Source organism: Sinocyclocheilus rhinocerous, unplaced genomic scaffold, assembly GCF_001515625.1.
Source record: "Sinocyclocheilus rhinocerous isolate Xijiao unplaced genomic scaffold, SAMN03320098_v1.1 scaffold1697, whole genome shotgun sequence".
NCBI classification, from domain to species: Eukaryota; Metazoa; Chordata; class Actinopteri; order Cypriniformes; family Cyprinidae; genus Sinocyclocheilus; species Sinocyclocheilus rhinocerous.
Window position 1 is genome coordinate 823,323 of NW_015629509.1, and position 20,001 is coordinate 843,323.

The 20,001-nt window shown below is 36.5% G+C and overlaps 2 protein-coding genes across 3 annotated transcripts in view; both read right to left on the reverse strand.

Moving 5' to 3' along the window:
- The window catches only part of LOC107739016 (cytochrome c-type heme lyase-like), a 5,297-nt gene extending 3,324 nt beyond the window's left edge, over positions 1-1,973 (reverse strand). The window contains exons 1-4 of the mRNA XM_016550976.1: positions 1,894-1,973; positions 1,012-1,146; positions 793-926; positions 557-705 (exon numbers count right to left, since the gene is read on the reverse strand). Coding sequence (XP_016406462.1) covers positions 557-705; positions 793-926; positions 1,012-1,146; positions 1,894-1,969 — 494 coding nt within the window. The 5' untranslated portion in view covers positions 1,970-1,973. The remainder of the gene's footprint in view (positions 1-556; positions 706-792; positions 927-1,011; positions 1,147-1,893) is intronic.
- A 977-nt stretch (positions 1,974-2,950) lies between these two features.
- The window catches only part of LOC107739017 (transmembrane protein 56-B-like), a 21,121-nt gene continuing 4,070 nt past the window's right edge, over positions 2,951-20,001 (reverse strand). Inside the window, exons 1-7 of one of the 2 annotated variants that reach the window (XM_016550978.1) lie at positions 16,106-16,252; positions 15,842-16,011; positions 14,212-14,301; positions 14,020-14,078; positions 10,906-11,000; positions 5,962-6,035; positions 2,951-4,728 (exon numbers count right to left, since the gene is read on the reverse strand). In XM_016550978.1, the coding sequence (XP_016406464.1) occupies positions 4,413-4,728; positions 5,962-6,035; positions 10,906-11,000; positions 14,020-14,078; positions 14,212-14,301; positions 15,842-16,011; positions 16,106-16,156 (855 nt within the window). In that variant the 5' untranslated portion in view covers positions 16,157-16,252 and the 3' untranslated portion in view covers positions 2,951-4,412. Of the gene's footprint in view, positions 4,729-5,961; positions 6,036-10,905; positions 11,001-14,019; positions 14,079-14,211; positions 14,302-15,841; positions 16,012-16,105; positions 16,253-20,001 lie in introns of those variants that run through there. The other variant, XM_016550979.1, reaches the window with a different exon arrangement.

Sequence of the window (20,001 nt, forward strand, 5' to 3'; positions counted from 1 at the left end):
GCGAGTGCAATGATAATAGACGTCCCTCTAGAAAATGCACGAAATATCCGTTCTGTGCGAACGGCTTGGTTTCAGTTTTGACGTAAACAAGATCTCCGCATTGATGTTCTCTTTTCCCGCAATATTTGTAATTAACAACGCAGCAGCGCCGCATCTAGTGGCTTCAACTGGATAGGTTAACAAAAACATTAAAATGCAACGACACTTATATCGTCATCGCATCTCGTGCGCCACTGATAAGGTTGCCTCTTTAACGCACACCTACAATTCGAATGCAACGTTTTTGCATTCGAATGTGGATTTTTATTTTAAATTCGACGAATATTCGAAATTCAAATTTTTTTTTGACAGCCCTAATGTGGAGTTGGAGTTTCTTGACCTTGGAAAATAATACTGTTTTTTTCTATCTAGGTAATCAAGTTACAGCACTCACAAGCATCCTGAAGCTAAGCCAAATGGCATATCTGGTCCACTTAGAGCTCTCCAAAACATAAACAGGACACGTGTCTGGTTGTAAAACATAGATTTAGGAATAGAAACATAAAGGTAAACTCACCCTTTCCGCAGCATTGCATTCCAAAACATCTGTTCAGAAGGATAAACCCAGTTCTGGCCTGAGCCTGATCGTGGGATTTTAGACTCCTCTCTTTTCACGGACAGAGAGAATGGCTGGTCCGGGGTGGGCACCTGATTTGGAGGGGGCATCTGTGGGACATATAAAAGCAACATTAACACACATAAGCCAAAAGAATCTCAAAGAGCATCATCTTAATGATGGGATGTCCAGCTCACCATGTTTGTGGGATCGATGCCTCCTTCAGAAGCTTTCATGGGACATTCGACAAACTCATAAGCTCTCTCCTGATGCGCTGGGCCGGCCAGTGGCGTCTGAGCCTGATGCATGGGGCACTCAGGAGGCGGAGAGCCTGGGTTTATATTACACATTGTGAATAATTATTACATAAAACCCACTGATATCAAGCTCATGATAACAGATGGTGCATGACTCACTTTTAGGGGGCTCTTGATGCATGGGACACCCAGAAGGTGGGGACACCCCACTAAAATGAGGAGCTGACATCGCAGACTCTGCCTGAATAGTTGGGGCAAGATTGGATACAGATGCACCCATGATGAACACCAATCCTGAAGAGATCAATAGATCAAGAACACTGAAGGTCAAGTAGATCCTGTTGCATCATTACTTGTGTTATGCTGTTCATAGAAAATCTACTTATTCAAAATCCATCATTTATTCACCCTCATGTTGTTCCTAACCTGTAGGACTTCTTTCTTCTGACAAAAAAAATGACTTGTGTCAAAAAACGGACTATATAAGTATTATAAAACAGTACAACCTTATGTGAAACAGTTTGATGTACCATATATGAATATACGCAAAAATATATTTTCCTCACACAAAGCTATCATAAGGTTTCATATGACTTGGAATATGTGGTATGAACTACTGTTATAGCGTGTTTATTATAGTCATTTTTTCAGCTGTTTACCAAAAAAAAAAGTACATTATACAGTATTATATTTCATAGAAATTTGGAACAACTTTGCATGTTGTTTTACGTTGACATAACAGTTAATCTTTTAAGAGATATACGGGCTAAAATACTATACTGTCAGTGAGAACACATCTAAAATAAATAGCTTTAATAATTTATATACCATGTTAAAAAAATCGACTTTTACCAATCCCAAAATGTAAGAATTACAAAATAAATTATATAACGTCATTCATAGTCATGTTAAACAATGTCACGGAATAGCAAACCACATATTTCTCTAAAGCACCTTCTTTAAAACCTAACCAGATTTTTAACTATATTAATATAATGATATCGATCAATAAATGTTTACAAATATGACAGCTAAACTCACCTTTCTGTGAGTGTAATGTGTGGATCGGACGCTCCGCAATGTCAACGTGCCCCGCTACTTCCGCTTCATCCAGCATGCACTGCGAGCGGGGCGGGACGAATGCGTAGCTCATAAATATTAATTAGATTGTGAAAGCTTGGTTGGTACTATGTAAATGGAAATTTTGCTTTTTTATTTTTCTTCTGTTGAATATACATTTAACAAATTGTAATCTGTGCGCACTAAAACTGTAAGTCAGTTGGAATAATAACCAATTAAATTCTAATAAATTAATACTCAAGATATTGAAATGAACCAAAACAAAGGATTCACCTTAAAAAGGACATACACAATCATCATGGATCAAAATGAACATATTGCTTTATTGAGGCAAATGGCATAACGAAAGTGAAAAATTAAACAAACGTTCAAAAATAGCTGTTGTCATTCCTCAGATAGGCCTACATGCACTTTCCTTCCGTATAATGGGAAGATGATCCTGTGCTCACCGTAGTAACAAATGTAAACCTTTACATGGCAACAATTTCCTGTGACATTAGTGTATGGAACGCTTCAGTAATAAAAACACACAGTCATGATATTGTGCATTTTCACATTCCATAAATTAAGCATTAATTCTGAACACTGAAGGTTTGGAACTTTATGCATTGAAAAGACTTTTAGTAAAAGTTAAATTCAATATTGTTCTGACCATAAAAAAAAAAGACATCTTAAATGAAATTTAACAGTTTATAGATTCATAATTCAGTGCTTCCTTGGAAATTACCTGCAAGGTTTTAAAAGTTACACTGGATGAACTTTTCCCTTCTTTTACTATGCTTATTTCAGATTACACATGTACAGTATAACAATGCATGTCTGTTCACCCAACTGGGTTTTTATGTTGTTGTGCCACCATTTACTTAATATGGACGATTAAGAACAGCCATCCTTACTTTTTAGCTTTGGTTGGAACATTGGTGAGAACTAAAAAGATAAAACAATCAAAGTGATAGTCATACATACATTCCTTACATGACCATACAATGAACCATGTGGTACAAAATGACACTAGAAAAAGTAAATAAAAGATGTTTATTTAACGAAACAAAAAAGGCATTTTGAGTGATTGAATACGAAGGCAAAAAAAATAAAATAATAATAATAATTACAACATGGATTCCTGTATATCTCGTGCCAGTAAAGACAATTCTTCATAGGTCTGGCTCTCAGAAATAACGCATTTCAAAATTCAAGTACTTAGTTCATTAAAAACAGAACCGCTTTAAAATTGTTTCCACGCAAATCGCTGTAAGCCATCTCGAACTCTTTCATACATTTTAAATCAATAAAACTCATGTGCTCACATCCACTGAATGCACGTGTATGGTATGAATATAAATTCATCATAGTGACAATGAATTTTAAAATGAATTCATAAAAGTATCTCTCATATGCTGTATATCTATTCAGATGCATTGACGACTTTTATACCTTTCCGTTAAAAAACAATAAATATGCCGTACAAACATTATCATGCTGTCCCAGTGCAAAACTGGTTCAATAAATTAGGTACGATGCAGGAAAACGATCCGACGTTGAGAAAGTCCTCGAACATTCACGAGCTACGCTTCCTTTTAAAACCATTTCCAAATCAGAATCGATCATTTCATTCAGTATTGATCGGATAGCCTACACTGTACACCAACGTAGTTAAAATAATTACCGTATGTTCAATAAAATTTCTATGTACAATGCAAACATTCAGAGAACAACATCGCCGCATGCAATTAACTGTACAGTGCGAACAAAGCCTGACGTCCGTTTCATGGGAGCGGAGCGAAATCTGAACTGAATCTGGAGCGAGTGTAAACAGGTTTCATTCTTAAAAACAGTTCCGTATTAATGCGACCACTGCTCACATCTTGTATATATAAAATATTTCCCCACAGTTGGATCTCATCGGTGCATTCGATAAAATATCTAATACACCACAAGTACGTGACATTAATTTTCCAAGAGATTCTTCTCGAGTACACTGATTTTCCTCATTTAGTGCAGTGCAGTTGTGTGGATGAATCTTTCACAGTCAATATACGCGGCTTTGAAGTAAACGTGAACATCAGGTGACTGACCGCTTGGCCCCTTTGCACAGTACAGTGATTTGAGAGCGAGGGACTGAACTTTGATGAATAAATAATGTGGTTGACCTGCCCACAGTTTAAATTTAAAACCAAACAGGGTTAAAATACAGTTCAGCCGGTGATCTCGAACAGTGCATCATTTGCACTTTTGGTGTACAGTTTCAAAACAAACACAAAATAAAAGTGGGCGGCCAGTCTTTTCTGGTGCACTAGATCTCTTCTCAGTTTGACATTTTGTCAGAGTTTCGGGTCTTAACTCTGAAATATTGCTCTGGGGTGGTTTTCAAAGTCTTTACCGGTCACTATCATACCATAGTGTCCCATGAAGACCGTCAATAAGACAACGACCCTGTCTGTGAGCAAGTGGTGTAAAATTCGAATGCCCTTTCTTTTCACTCAATCGGTTTTTCCGTTCTCCTGGCTCTTGGGTTTAGATTTCCGGCTGGAACGCAGGACTTTGTAGCAGCCGCGGGCGATTTTATGCATCCACATGACGTTCATGATGTCCAGGCAGATGCTGGAGAAGATCCAAGCGCTTCGGCCGCCGAAGGAGACCTTGTAGAAGGCCTCCGTGCCGTACACGGAGCACATTCGGCTGTAGTATACCGGCATGACGGCGATCCGCACCAGGAAAAACACGACCGCCATCAGTACCCCGTTAGTCATGTTGGGCTTGGATGCTTTGGAGTAACCTAATACTTCAAAGAACCAGCTGGAAAACACAGGTGAGCAAAGTGACATGCTGTAAACTAATCTACAGTACCATCACAACATTTATTTGTGTCATTTCTTATTAAAGACAACATAAAATTGCATTTGAAACACATTTAAAGGAACAGTTCAACCAAAAATGAAAATGTACTCACCCTCAGACCATCCAACATGTAGACGAGTTAGTTTTTTCCTCGAAAAAGATTGAGAAATTTAGCATTACATCACTTGCTCACCAATGGATCCTCTGCAGTGAATGGGTGCCGTCAGAATGAGAGTTCAAAAAGCTGATAAAAACATTACAATAGTCCATCAATTAACATCTTGTGAAGCGAAAAGTAGTGAGTTTCTAACTCAAAATTAAGATTTTTTTTTTTGCTTCTGGCTAAAATACAAGTCCTCTATCCATAATATTGATTTTTCCAGTGAAACAGTTGGTACTGTCTGAATCAAAATAGAAATATGCACAGATATGCAACAAACATGTTGGGAGGATTTTAATGTGAGAAGTCAACAGAGGATGGACTTTTTCACTGGAGAAAGCATTATTATTGATTATTTTGGCCAGAAGCTAGATTTGTTTCTTGCAAACACACAGCTTTTCGATTTACAAGATGTTAACTGATGGACTGGAGTGGCATGGATTACTTGTGGATTATTGTGATGTTTTTATCAGTTGTTTGGACTCTCATTCTGACGGCACCCATTCACTGCAGAGGATCCATTGGTGATCAAGTGATGTAATGCTGAATTTTTCCAAATCTGTTCAGATGAAGGAACAAATTCATCTACGTCTTGAATGTCCTGAGGGAGAGTACATTTTCAGCTAATTTTCCTTTTTGGGTGAACCCACAGTGAAATCTCCTTGGTCATGTGCAGATTGGCTATGCTTTTGTCTAATTATATTTTTACTATAGGCAAGGACAGACAAATAACAAATAATGCTAAAGCAACAAATAATGCTGGAAATGTTGTTACAATTAGAACAAAATAAGCCAAGATCTTATAGCCAAGTATTTTTCACTGCCCTTTAGCCTATAGACATAAATGTCTACAATAATCATTTAAAATCATAATAATAAATCGTGCATAATATAACCAGAAACACTTAAGAAAGTACATAGTGTTAGTTCAGATCTCATGTTGTCTTTAATGGCTTCAAGACGTATATGGTGGGCAAAACTACAAAGTTCGCCCATTAAATATTTTGTACTTTAATCAGTCAAATACCTACCGTTGGTTTACACACGGTGTGGAAAACTCTGCAAGCAGACGGAAGTTAGCAAAATAAGGCAACATTCCTTGACCCTGGAAACACAAGGTGAAGAACAAACAATGACACGGACACGAGTTATAGAAAAGCACAGACTCATGAATCAGCTCCAACAGTCTCAATATCTCCTGCTTGTCAGGCACCCACAGTAATTGCTTCAGTGCCGAGTTATGATACTTCACTCTGACAGAAATAACAAAAGAGCAAAGTAAACAAAACAAAAAAATGTAAAAAATAGAAAAAGGGTTGCACGGAAATAGTTTTTCTATTAATATAAGATTTATTTTAAGATAAAAATAATGCCCTTCAGTATTTATTGTCTATATTTAGATTATTTTTAGTGAATATGTAGAGGTTATAAATGACTTACAATTTTTTTTTTACTTGCAATGCATGTACAACCCGCATTTCAAATAAGCCACATATCGTCAGGCACATACAGTGGAGTCCAAAAGTCTGAAACCACTAGTGGAAAATCTTCTCATTTGAATTCTTAACTACAAATTATAACTACAGAAATGAATATCATATCTATTAAAATGTATTTTATTACATAACTAAAGTGAAACATTCAATTAAAAAATTAATGAATTTCAGAATTTCTTCGTATTTCATTTGTCCTCCTTTTTGCTTTAAATACAGCGGCTCTTAAGCTGCATGATTTCCACAAGTTGATGTAAAATCTGATGATCAAATATTTCAGCATGATTTTAGAATGATCTAAAGAACATCTTGTGCTTCAATGGAAGCAAGAACTTCTAACCATCTGTACAAAGATGTTCACATAATCAATGTCAAATTTATTTAACCATGACCTAGAAATAGTTCACCCAAAAATGAAAATTCTCTTCTCATTTACTCACCCTCAAGCTGTTCCAAACACAAAAGAAGATATTTTGAAGAATCTTGGTAACCAAACTTCCATAGTACGGGGAAAAAAAATACTATGGAAGTCAATGGTTACCTGTTTGGTTACCAACATTCTTCTTTTGTGTTCAACAGAAGAAAGAAACGTATACAGGTTTGGAACAAGTGGGGATAGAGTAAATGATGACAGAATTTTAATTTCTAGTTAAACTTTTCATTTTAAGCATGTTAAAACATTTCCAAAATGCTAATAATTTATTTCTAGGTTAGATACAAATAAAATCCCAGATTTTTAATGTGGTATCAGACGTTTAGATCTCCCTGCATGGTCAGCCATGCACGTTCTGTCAGAGAATGAAGCCCTTTACAGCTTTTCCTTGCAAAGCGAGGATTATTCAGACCCGTTCCAATCAAACGTTCCTCTCCAAACCAGTTTTGACATTATCATTCCTACAGCAAGAGAATAAACATCTGGCTTCTCGATAACACACTTACCTTGAGGGCTGCAATTAAAACACACATTAGCATACTTACTGCAAAACGGGCCATATAAAAATCAAGGATAAAAAATAATAATCAGGTTGGCTAGCAGATGCATGCTGGTACCCCTAGGTACTGGTAAGTCCATACTGTAACTGGGCTTCAGTAACTGCTCAGAGTTCCATAACAGCAGGACAGCAGACAAGACAGGAGAGAGTCCATCTAGATCAGCCAAGCCTATAGCCCTCATCTCTTAACCCGACTAACAGTGACACTGGTAGTTTTTGCATGAAGGGTTTTGCTGGTCAGAGGAAGTGAGGCTGCGTTATTCAAGAAGTCATGTTAGGTGGGACAGAGACAGACTGACAGACAGATTCTTGGAAAAAAGGTGCAGAAAAAATGCAAAAAGATCGAACGACACAGAAGCAGCAACAACATTTAAGACTCGTTGGACATGCACTATGAGAAACAAATCGCACGACACACTGACAAATTAATTCGATTTTATTCTACTTCTAAAAAAAAAATGCCTGTAACAGTTTGATAGACCGTTAAAGGTTATGTGTCAGTGCTAAATATAGCGAAACGCTTTGCTCTTAAGATGAAGCACAATTATTAAACACTGAAAAGACTGATGGGGTTTATTATACTGTTCTAAAAATAAGGCGGATATTGGAATGTAGTCTGCAGTAATTAACAAAAAGACACTAAAACGTTCTGGTTTTAACGCTAATAGCCTTTCTAAACACAGGAAACAATAACAACGAATGACATTTCCAACGACAGACTTAATTACTCAGTGAGACCCAACAGAGACTTCCAGCTCCACGTTAAATTACCTCGATTATCTTGTAATAATTTAGAAAAAGGCTTGAAATGGCAGTCATAAAAGTGACCAGTGACAGTATGGTCTACATCCTGACAACAAAATGCACGTTCAGGTTTGAGGCGATCCTCAAGGCTGCATTAAATCAGTGCAAGGTAACTGTAGGGTATATAAGCAACAGTAAAGCCATTAATATCATCAGTCGCTGCCCCAGATGCATTTTTAGGAATGGGTTTTTTTTTGTGGCGCCGATTTTCAGAAATTAACATGCTAAGACACTAAACAAGGCCACTAAACATCATTTGTCATGGTCATTCTGCAAAACATGTGCCTTTTGAGTGCCTGTTGTATGTATTGTTTGACTAGAGGTGCACAATATATATGTGACTAAAATGAAATAATTATCAAGATAGATGGCAGAATTACAGCTGATCTTAAGTAATAATATGGTACAGTATATTCGATCACACTTTTTTTTGTTTTTAACCATCCGTGCATTTAGTAAACACATACCGTGCAAGCATGACAAGTTAACATGTCAGGTCACTCTAATCTATTAATGACTTTAACAATTAACAGCTTTTAATAACTTTATTAAATTTAAGATTTCATTCAATAGCATATGTAGTTATTATAAGGTATATTAATATTCAAAATATTTGTTAAATTTAATTATTTTATTTCATTTATTAATTATATATATATATATATATATATGTGTGTGTGTGTGTGTGTGTGTGTGTGTAAATATATATAGTGTCCTGACATACGTAATATATAACAAGTTCATAAATCTTTTCAGTTCTTAAATCTTTTTTAGATTTAATTTGAGATTTTACAATTTTACCTCTATAAAAACCATCAGCAAAATATTTTTTAAAAATGATTTTCTGCTTTTTTTCAATTATTCTATAATAATTATAATAATTTTGAATGATTTTATAATAAATTATAAATAATTGTAATAAATGAGTAATTAATGAGCAAAGTATAGTGAAAGCATATAGTGTTTAATGGAAATCAACTTTGTTGATTATAAAGGGAGCAACATAGTTTTGTCACATTGCATCAACCCGATTACCCCGTTGCTGAAATTACATCCCAATATGTATATTAATACACATTAATTTAGATTGAAATGACAATACTATGTATTATAATTTATTTTGATTTATGAACCTATTAACAACAAATTCTTTGTCTGGTATTATTGTCATTATTGACTTTTTCTGTAAAACCCATTTTACAGAATGACCCATGCCAAACAACGGAGCATCAACAGATGCAATTTTTTAAGTGTTTAGGTTCATTTTTAACTAATTTCTGACTGATTTCTATCAAAAGGCACAAGTAATAACCTGTGCAACATGTAAACTAAATGCATAGTTATTTAAGAATTCAGTTGAGGACCAGATCAACCTGTTATTCAGCAAAACCTTCCCATATCGTTAGTGTGGATCAGCCCAACAAACAAGCGCTTTCTGGCTGTTACTCATCCTGCAGTTGAGACGTGGATGTTAGGTTTTAGAAGAGAGAGAGAGAGTTTAGGAGGAAGATCGGCTCAAAGCAGGGGAAGGTTTCAGAGCATGCACACAGGAAACCCTCCAACGGCACCACAGGAGCAGAGAGCATCAACACATGCACACAATCCAATCTGGTGCAGTCTGGGCCGAAAGCTGGCCAGAACTGACCAATAGAGTTGCTGAGGTGGGTCAGTGAGGTAGAGGAGGAGAAAATGGACTTCTGCATAACCGTCAATGAGCATTCCATGCAAAAAATACCATCATCATCATCATCAACATCATCATAACCATAGGCAGCTACAGAACCTGGTGACCTAGAGGGTAACCATACAACTGAACCAAGAGTGAACAGTAGTGACCTCAGTGGTGCAGTCTAGTGGTTAAAGATCTGGGCTGGCAACTATTTGGAAACCATGTTTAACCAGGAATATGCCAAATAGGGATGAGCAAAATAATTTCTTAGAAGCTGTTTACAAAAGAGAGGTTATTGTGTTCAAAACTAGACAGAGCACAACAAAACTGGACAGAATGACTCAATCTCAAGATTCATAAAAGCTTTCAAAGTTGGACTATCTTTTTTAAAGACATCAGCCTAAATGTGTTTGTATGTAATGAGTGCTTTAAAAATTTTTTCAAAACAACTGTACTGTGCAAACTAATAAATGATGAATAAATAAAAAGCAATGCATGCGGTCGACGTGCTATTTAAAGCATCTACATTGTTTAAAAAATATAGATAAACTAGTAAACCACTTAAATGATCAACAAGTTAGTTGTTGGATAGCTAGTCAACCACGACTTACCTCTAATATTACAAATATATATATATTTTTTCTACAGATGAGGACTTTGCATACATTAGTTAAAAGTAAAGTGAAGGACAAGAAAATGTTTTCTGGACTTGAAACACTTTTACAATCAGAGAAGGTCACAGGCCACATATGAGGTCAAATATATGGGATACGCGTATAGGGTACATATGAGATGAATCCTTTTGGAATAAAAACTGACTTTCAGCTTCTGACCATCCTGTTTCTCTGTTTATAGTTTAGTGCTATGTTATAAGGGAACGCTCGTGTGGTGGAGCGTCAGCCAGTGAACACAGAGCTTTCAGCACCAGCTGCACACCTGACACTACCACTGCTCACTCTTGGTTGTCTCTTTCCCATCTTGCCTGCATGTTCTGTTATGGGACAACAGGGAACTCACCAGTACATAGTAGTAAGCATACAATGCTGCCAGGTGGTGGATTACAAAAAACTTGTCTCCTATTGCTCTCCAATAGTAAAATATAAGCAGCAGATCTGGAAAACACAGAAAAAAAAGGCAATAAGAGTCAGAACTTCTTTAAGGAATATGAATTTAGCCGTTTTAATTTAGCATATAAGGGATTTAATACATTCAAATAACTACTAACAATATGGCCTACCAATAATACACCCACATCTCACAAGGAAACATTGATCTAGGGACATATGCACCAAAAATGTTCTCTGTGGTCATCTTAACCTTGTTTCAGAGGATTCCATAAAGTCTCTGCCAACACTGGATACCTTTGATGGCTGTAAGGCCGTAATTTTATTTACTTCATTTTTTATCGTTTTTTTGTTTTTGTTTTTTGAGAAAACTAACAAAAATGAAAAGACATACCATAAAATACCATAAAAAACATTTTCAGAAATTGAAATAAATATCATTTGAAAAACTGAGACTAAAATAAAATACATTATAATAAAGGTCTAATTTAATTTTGATTAATAATAAACAATACTGTCTCGTTTGTGAATATTAGTTAATGCATTAGCTAACAATAAGCAATATATTTTTACAGCATTTTATTAATTTTGTTAAAGTTAGTTAAAATTGTATTTTGTTAAAAATACAATTGTTAATTGTTTGTTCATACTTAATTTTAAAAACATTTATTATTAAATGTTAAAATTAACACATTCTGGAGTATTATTATAAAGCCTTTACAAAAAATGCTATTGGGTCTTTCTCCATCAGTTACTGATAAACTAGTCAAATTTCAGCTTATGTACATTAAATACATAAATGCATTAAATTGGTCAAATAATTTGTAACAAGCCATGAGGAAAATAATTAAAACTCAAAGTATAAAAAAACAAAACTAATTGAGAAAAAAGCTAAACAATCACCAAGTGCAAATAAAACTAAACTAAAACATTTAATAAAAAAAAATTAAAAATAAAAAAATTGATCATCCTTCAAAAACATGAAATTATAATAATGAATTTACAGAATCATCTGCAGGTTAAAATAGTCAGAGATGATGAAGTGTGGCTACTGAGGCGTTTCTTTGGTGAAACTGGTCTGACCAACAATTTAAATATAATCCATCTACTATTAAACCCCCCAAAAAGCAATCAAGAGCATTAGAACAACAAATTCACTTAAGTTTTCAAATCAGATTACAATAAATATGAATAACATCACAATAAAATGTCTTGCATTTCCATGCATGATGCAACTCTCCAAACACTATCAGACATATGCCGTAAGCTCTCACCAGATATGAGGTAGCCTGTAGTAATGCTCACGTTTATCTTCACCAGAGTAGGATCTCCCCTGTTGTGGTAAAGATGAGGACAAGGCACTGAGATTACTGCAAGATCACCTTAAAACAGTTACTGAAAGCGTCCTGCTCGTCTGTGAAGAGCAGCGCTTTCCCAGCATGCAGCGTGACGGGTCGAGCGCTCACCATACGGGGTCCTGATTGACGGCCTCATCGAAGAACAGGATGTAGAGGCAGAAGAGGCCGACCAACAGGGCATGGAGCGTGGACACAGTCCTGCAGAGACACAAAAGGTTTTATCACATGACAACAGTGTTAACAGTGGTTTGCTTCTCCCATAGAATAATGTAAAGTTGAAACAATCGAAACGGAGCGATTGGCTGCGGTCAATCAACTCGGCACTGTGTCCTACAACTAAGATCTCCTCCAGCTGGCTGTTCTCTTGACAGCCCGCTGAAATGAGCATTATCGCTGCCATCTTCGCCTCTTGCCAGTTTCTTTACGCATACGTTAGTGATTTTGAGCGACAGCTTACAACCTGCTCTCCACAGCGTAATCTTCTGATAAGACATTTAACAGGGAAATATTTGAAGCACCGCTGCGAGTCCACTGGCGATATTTAACATGCTGCCTGTTAAGAACAGTTATTATAGTTTGACGTTATTGCATGTATAACTGTAATTGTATTGGAGTTTGAATTCTAAACAAATGACTCCTATGAACCAGTGAATCAGTGAGACAGTGCGAACAGTTATATCTAAATGATTCCTGAACAAATCTTTTGAGTGCATTCTTTTTTAGTAAATAAGAACCATACAGTGCAACCAGTTTAATCTGATTCCCAAACAATTGAGTCTTATGAGCAGGTTCTTTTTAGTGAACCAGAAAGCTAAGAGATGTCTAAGAGATTACTGAACGATTCAGTCTTTTGAGTCAGTTCTTTTTAGTGAATCAAGACCACTCAATATGACCAGTGTAGCATAATTTCAAAACAAACGACTCTTGTGAGCCAGTTCTTTTCAGTGAATCAAAAACATTCATTAAGGAATCATTTAAATGATCGAGTCTTTTGACCCAGTTCTTCTCAGTAAATAAAAAAAAAACATATGGTGCAACCAGTGTAATCTGATTCTTGAACAAATGACTCGAGCTGGTTGTTTTTAGTAAATCAAAACCATACAGTATGCTGAGATATTCCAAATGATTCCATTTTGTTTTTAGTGAATCGGAATCAGAATTTTAGTGAATGGGGAATCAGAACCATTATGACTCTTATGATCCAGTTCTTCTCAGTGAATCAAACACATACAGTGCAACCAGTTATATCTTAATGATTCCCAAATGAATTAGTCTTGAGCGAGTTCTTTTTAATGAATCAGAACCACACAGTGCAACCAGAGTAGTCCAATCCCTAAACAACTGACTCGTTAAGAGCCATTTCTTTTTAGTGAATCAAAACCATACAGGTTGACCTGTTTTCTAAATGATTCCTGAACAAATTAGTCTTTTGAGCTGGACCTTGTTAGCAAATCAAACACATACAGTGCAACTAGTTATGTTTATGTGATTCCCAAATGAATAAGTCTTCCAAGTCAGTTCTTTTAATGAATCAGAACCACACAGTGCAACCAGTGTAGTCCGATTCCTAAACACATGACTCTTGTGAGCCAGTTCTTTTTAGTGAATCAAACACATACAGCTTGCAATTACTCTTTTGTATTTAAGTTGCATTTCCATGCATGATGCAACTCTCCAAACACTATCAGACATATGCCGTAAGCTCTCACCAGATATGAGGTAGCCTGTAGTAATGCTCACGTTTATCTTCACCAGAGTAGGATCTCCCCTGTTGTGGTAAAGATGAGGACAAGGCACTGAGATTACTGCAAGATCACCTTAAAACAGTTACTGAAAGCGTCCTGCTCGTCTGTGAAGAGCAGCGCTTTCCCAGCATGCAGCGTGACGGGTCGAGCGCTCACCATACGGGGTCCTGATTGACGGCCTCATCGAAGAACAGGATGTAGAGGCAGAAGAGGCCGACCAACAGGGCATGGAGCGTGGACACAGTCCTGCAGAGACACAAAAGGTTTTATCACATGACAACAGTGTTAACAGTGGTTTGCTTCTCCCATAGAATAATGTAAAGTTGAAACAATCGAAACGGAGCGATTGGCTGCGGTCAATCAACTCGGCACTGTGTCCTACAACTAAGATCTCCTCCAGCTGGCTGTTCTCTTGACAGCCCGCTGAAATGAGCATTATCGCTGCCATCTTCACCTCTTGCCAGTTTCTTTACGCATACGTTAGTGATTTTGAGCGACAGCTTACAACCTGCTCTCCACAGCGTAATCTTCTGATAAGACATTTAACAGGGAAATATTTGAAGCACCGCTGCGAGTCCACTGGCGATATTTAACATGCTGCCTGTTAAGAACAGTTATTATAGTTTGATGTTATTGCATGTATAACTGTAATTGTATTGGAGTTTGAATTCTAAACAAATGACTCCTATGAACCAGTGAATCAGTGAGACAGTGCGAACAGTTATATCTAAATGATTCCTGAACAAATCTTTTGAGTGCATTCTTTTTTAGTAAATAAGAACCATACAGTGCAACCAGTTTAATCTGATTCCCAAACAATTGAGTCTTATGAGCAGGTTCTTTTTAGTGAACCAGAAAGCTAAGAGATGTCTAAGAGATTACTGAACGATTCAGTCTTTTGAGTCAGTTCTTTTTAGTGAATCAAGACCACTCAATATGACCAGTGTAGCATAATTTCAAAACAAACGACTCTTGTGAGCCAGTTCTTTTCAGTGAATCAAAAACATTCATTAAGGAATCATTTAAATGATCGAGTCTTTTGACCCAGTTCTTCTCAGTAAATAAAAAAAAAACATATGGTGCAACCAGTGTAATCTGATTCTTGAACAAATGACTCGAGCTGGTTGTTTTTAGTAAATCAAAACCATACAGTATGCTGAGATATTCCAAATGATTCCATTTTGTTTTTAGTGAATCGGAATCAGAATTTTAGTGAATGGGGAATCAGAACCATTATGACTCTTATGATCCAGTTCTTCTCAGTGAATCAAACACATACAGTGCAACCAGTTATATCTTAATGATTCCCAAATGAATTAGTCTTGAGCGAGTTCTTTTTAATGAATCAGAACCACACAGTGCAACCAGAGTAGTCCAATCCCTAAACAACTGACTCGTTAAGAGCCATTTCTTTTTAGTGAATCAAAACCATACAGGTTGACCTGTTTTCTAAATGATTCCTGAACAAATTAGTCTTTTGAGCTGGACCTTGTTAGCAAATCAAACACATACAGTGCAACTAGTTATGTTTATGTGATTCCCAAATGAATAAGTCTTCCAAGTCAGTTCTTTTAATGAATCAGAACCACACAGTGCAACCAGTGTAGTCCGATTCCTAAACACATGACTCTTGTGAGCCAGTTCTTTTTAGTGAATCAAACACATACAGCTTGCAATTACTCTTTTGTATTTAAGAAACACTGAACATGAGAAGGTAATACATGGAAAGGGAAATGCAGAACTAGTCCCAGCACTCAAACAGACGGCACAAATCATGTTTGTGTACCTTGAGTTCCACTCGATCTTCTGTTTGTGGGTGAGTTTGAGGAAGCCAGGGCTGATTCTGGACGATGCCCAGGGGCTCACGCTATGAAAGAGCCACTGGAAAGTGCAAAAACTCACCACCGAGATGAGCAGGATCAGCTGGCTGAAGGGGTCCATGGCCACCCGACCCCACTGCAAGAGAAAGAGCAGAAAAACACTTGAAGACGCTTTACAATAAAGACACGAACATCAATGTCCTGTTGAAATCGAACAACAGAAAACTCACCGTTCCAGGAGAAAAGTAAAGTAAATGTTTAACAGACATGCCCTCTGCCATTACTGTGTTAGCAAGGAGAAACGAGGCGAGCCCACGTCTTTATCTGACGCTCATAAAACTAATAAAGGCTGTGGGAAATGTCACAGTATCAGTCCTCTCAGACTTTATTTAAAGCATCATTGGTTGATATTAATGCTGCCAGGAGTGATGCAAGAGTTTGTTGACCATTCCAAAACACTGTCCAAAATCTAAGACATGTTACACATCCCGGTTGCACAACTGTTCTGGAGTCAAACCCAGGCTTCTGTTGTCATAAATCACACAAGACGTAATCCTTTATACCAGGGGCGTAGATTACGCGGGGGACACGGGGGACGTGTCCCCCCCACTTTTAATATCACGTAAATTCGTCCCCCGCACTTTTTCGGGCAAGTGTGTTCGCATAGAGGGTTTCAACAGCCGGTGTGAATAAATATAGATTTAAATTCAAAGAGACAGGAGAGTCTGTGCATGATCTGATGTTTTATTCGGACCCAGAATAAGGCGAGATGAACATCACGAAGCGCTAAACATTCCGTGCAGTGTATGTTTCATTCATACTCAAAGCCGGAGGGCGCTCTCGCGCAGAAAGTCGTACGAGGAAATTCTCATTTCTGTCCCCCTCACTTCTGAAATGATGGCTACGCCCCTGCTTTATACTATAGTAGTACTGTATGTACAGATCATATTGAGCTTAGATCTAAATGTCAACCTTCTCCTCATCATATGTTCAAACCGTTCCTCTTGCAGTCTGGTGAAAAGAAAAACAAGTCCGTCCCCTTTGAAGCACATAGTTAGGAAGCAGTGATCCATAATGATAAACCTTGGGCCAAAATAATCACAGCGTTTCAACTGGGTCTAACAGGAGTGAATCAGCACAAAGAGCAAAAAACATACAGTAGATCGCATTCATGCTCGCCTGCGCTTTTCTCACTTCCTGTAGAAAGTGTTTCATACACTCTCAGAAAAAAAGGTACAACTGGAGCGGTAACTTTTTAAATGGTACTAATATATACCATTTAGGTCCTGATATGTACCATTTAGGTACTACTATATGTATCTTTAAGTTAACATCATGCATCCTTTCGGGGTAAATAAGGTACAAAGGTGTACCTTCTGAAAAGGTAGCATCCCAGTGGCAACTTTTGTACCTTTTTTCCTGCAAGTGTATATGGTTAATCATCTGAGAAAAAGGCACTGGGTTAACGTTCAAATGGTTAGCCGTGTACTCACATTAGGCACGGTTGCCTTGAACCGAGCCAGAGCGCGATTATCCCCCCTCCCCCGCTGGCCTGCACTCACACTTGCACTAAACATTCCGGGCCGGAGCACGCTTACGTCATGTATGAGATAACGGAGAAAACCACTTTCGCTAATATTCTGCCGAATAATTAATAATAATTCATTTATAATTTATGTCGTGCATTGATTTTCACTTGTATGTATCAGAAAATTATTACGGAGGCAGCTGACGTTAAAGAAATAATTTGCAGCTTTACTACATTTAACTAACTAAATTTCCTGTTCATCAAGAAGGTAAGATCCAGAGCCATTATAAACCTAAATATACTTGATTAAATTAAATTAATTGAACACCCTATATCTAGTTAGAGGTTAGACCATATCAAATATCACATCACTTGATTAAACCTTTCATCTGTAAACAAGCATTTAATTCACTGTATTATTCAATAATTGGCACTACAACACATTATTAAAATAATATATTTTTTTAACTGTCACTTTTGATCAATTTAATGCATCCTTGCTGAATAGAAGTATGAATTAATTTATTTATTTTTATATAATCTTATAATTCGCATGGTAGTGCTGCTAGTACATCAAAGTTTCAAAGAAAATTATGCAGCACAACCATTTTCAATATTGATGATAATAAAAAAAAATTGTTTCTTAAGCAGCAAATCAGAATATTAGAATAATTTCTGAAGGACCATGGGGAGTAATGATGCTGAAAATTCAGCTTTGCATCACAGAAATAAATTACATTTAAAAAAACAATTATAATAAAATTTAAATAGTAATTTATATTTAGGCTAAATGTTAACAATATATATAAATAATTTATATAATAACATTTCAATACTAATATCAGTACACATATATCCTTGACACCGGGACATTCCAGAAACCTCAAGGAAGAAGCGTCGTTTTACAAGACATCTTCCACAAGGCATCTAAGTGCTCATAACATCTCCTGCTGATCTACTTTCATGACCTCTGGCCCATAACAGCTAATGGAAAACATGAATCGCACTCTTACCTGAGGCTAGAAGTGTTCAAAGCACAAGAGAAAAATACAAAACATGCACCCATTGCACTGAGAGTGTAGTGAGAAGAAACTGACACAGTTTTGAAAACCATGAAATTGGAGTTTTGTGGCTTTTAATCTGTTTACTAGCTTTAAGGTCATCTACACTGAAAAGTACTCAGCTGACAATATAAACTTTCAGCAGAGAAACAATGATTACAAAAAACAACTAATAAATGCCCACTCAACATTGACACATCAATGGCAGATGTAGCCGTTAGACCGTCATCTGCAGCATACATACACAGTCTCTACTGTTTCTACGTGTCACAATAACTGTAGTGCAGACTTCCAACGGCAAGCCAACAGTCATGAAAGGAGAGTCATCAGTCATCAGCAGAGATGCAGATTAAACTAATTTCACACAGGAAGTTAGTCACTCATCCTCACATGCCTTAACTTGCTCATTATTGCTACAACTATGGATATGCCGGTATCAAATTTTCATGTTGCGATTAATTGCTAATGCTTTTATCACGGTATACGGTATTATCACAATATTGAAATTAAGTTAAAAAAAAGTGCTGTCATAATACAGTATAACAGGTTTAATACCTTTTTTCTTATAACAAAAATAACTGAACATTTAAATGCAATAAAGCAATACAGAAAAATGTATAAAGTCAAAAGTTTTACACAGATTAAAGTGCAAAAGAACTATAAAGACCAATAGGTATCACTTTACAATAAGACCTCATTAGTTAACCTTAGTTAATACATTAACATTCACAATGAGCAATAGCATTTGCTACTGAAGTTATTAATCTTTGTTTAAAAAAACACAAGTCTTAGTTCATGTTAGCTCATTAAATAACACAGCTGCAACTCTCGATTTTAACATCCTGTTATTAAATATTGGAATACCTAAGATTAATGAATGTTCAGAAGAATTTTTCATTGGCAGTTTATGTTAACTAATGAATTAACTAATGTTAACTAATGAAGCCCTAATGTAAAGTGTGACCGAACAATAAAGAATCAAAACACTTTCAAACAATATCTAGGGAATGTTGTAGTCCAGATTAAAATGTAAAAAAAAGTTTGAAAATAAATAGCCTATTAAGTCTAAATATGTAAGTATGTGGCGCTGTGATGAACATCATAGCAAATACACAAATCTGAATGGCTGTTTAAATCATTTAAACACCTTTCAAAAACAGAAAGTAGTGCAGCTGCTTTGTTTACAGGGTTTCCGGGGTAACGGCTGCATTTAAATGAATTATTATTATTATTATTATTTCTGCAGTTTAGCGCCATCTGCTGTCAGAGAGTGAAAGTGCGCTTTCATCCAGAGCGTCTCTCACATGTTCCGCCATGTGCTTCTCGTCCGCGCTTGTTTACATCAGAGTGCGCACGCGTCTTTCACGCAGCATACAGCGGTGTTGTGCATTTTGACCAGTTGATGGGAAAAGTATTCTTAAAATGCATTCAAAATTCGGAATAATTTGTAATATATAATTATTCACGGTATTTAGAAGTGCCCACGATAACAATATCGTGCATATTCATTACCGTGATATATCGCATTACAGAATAC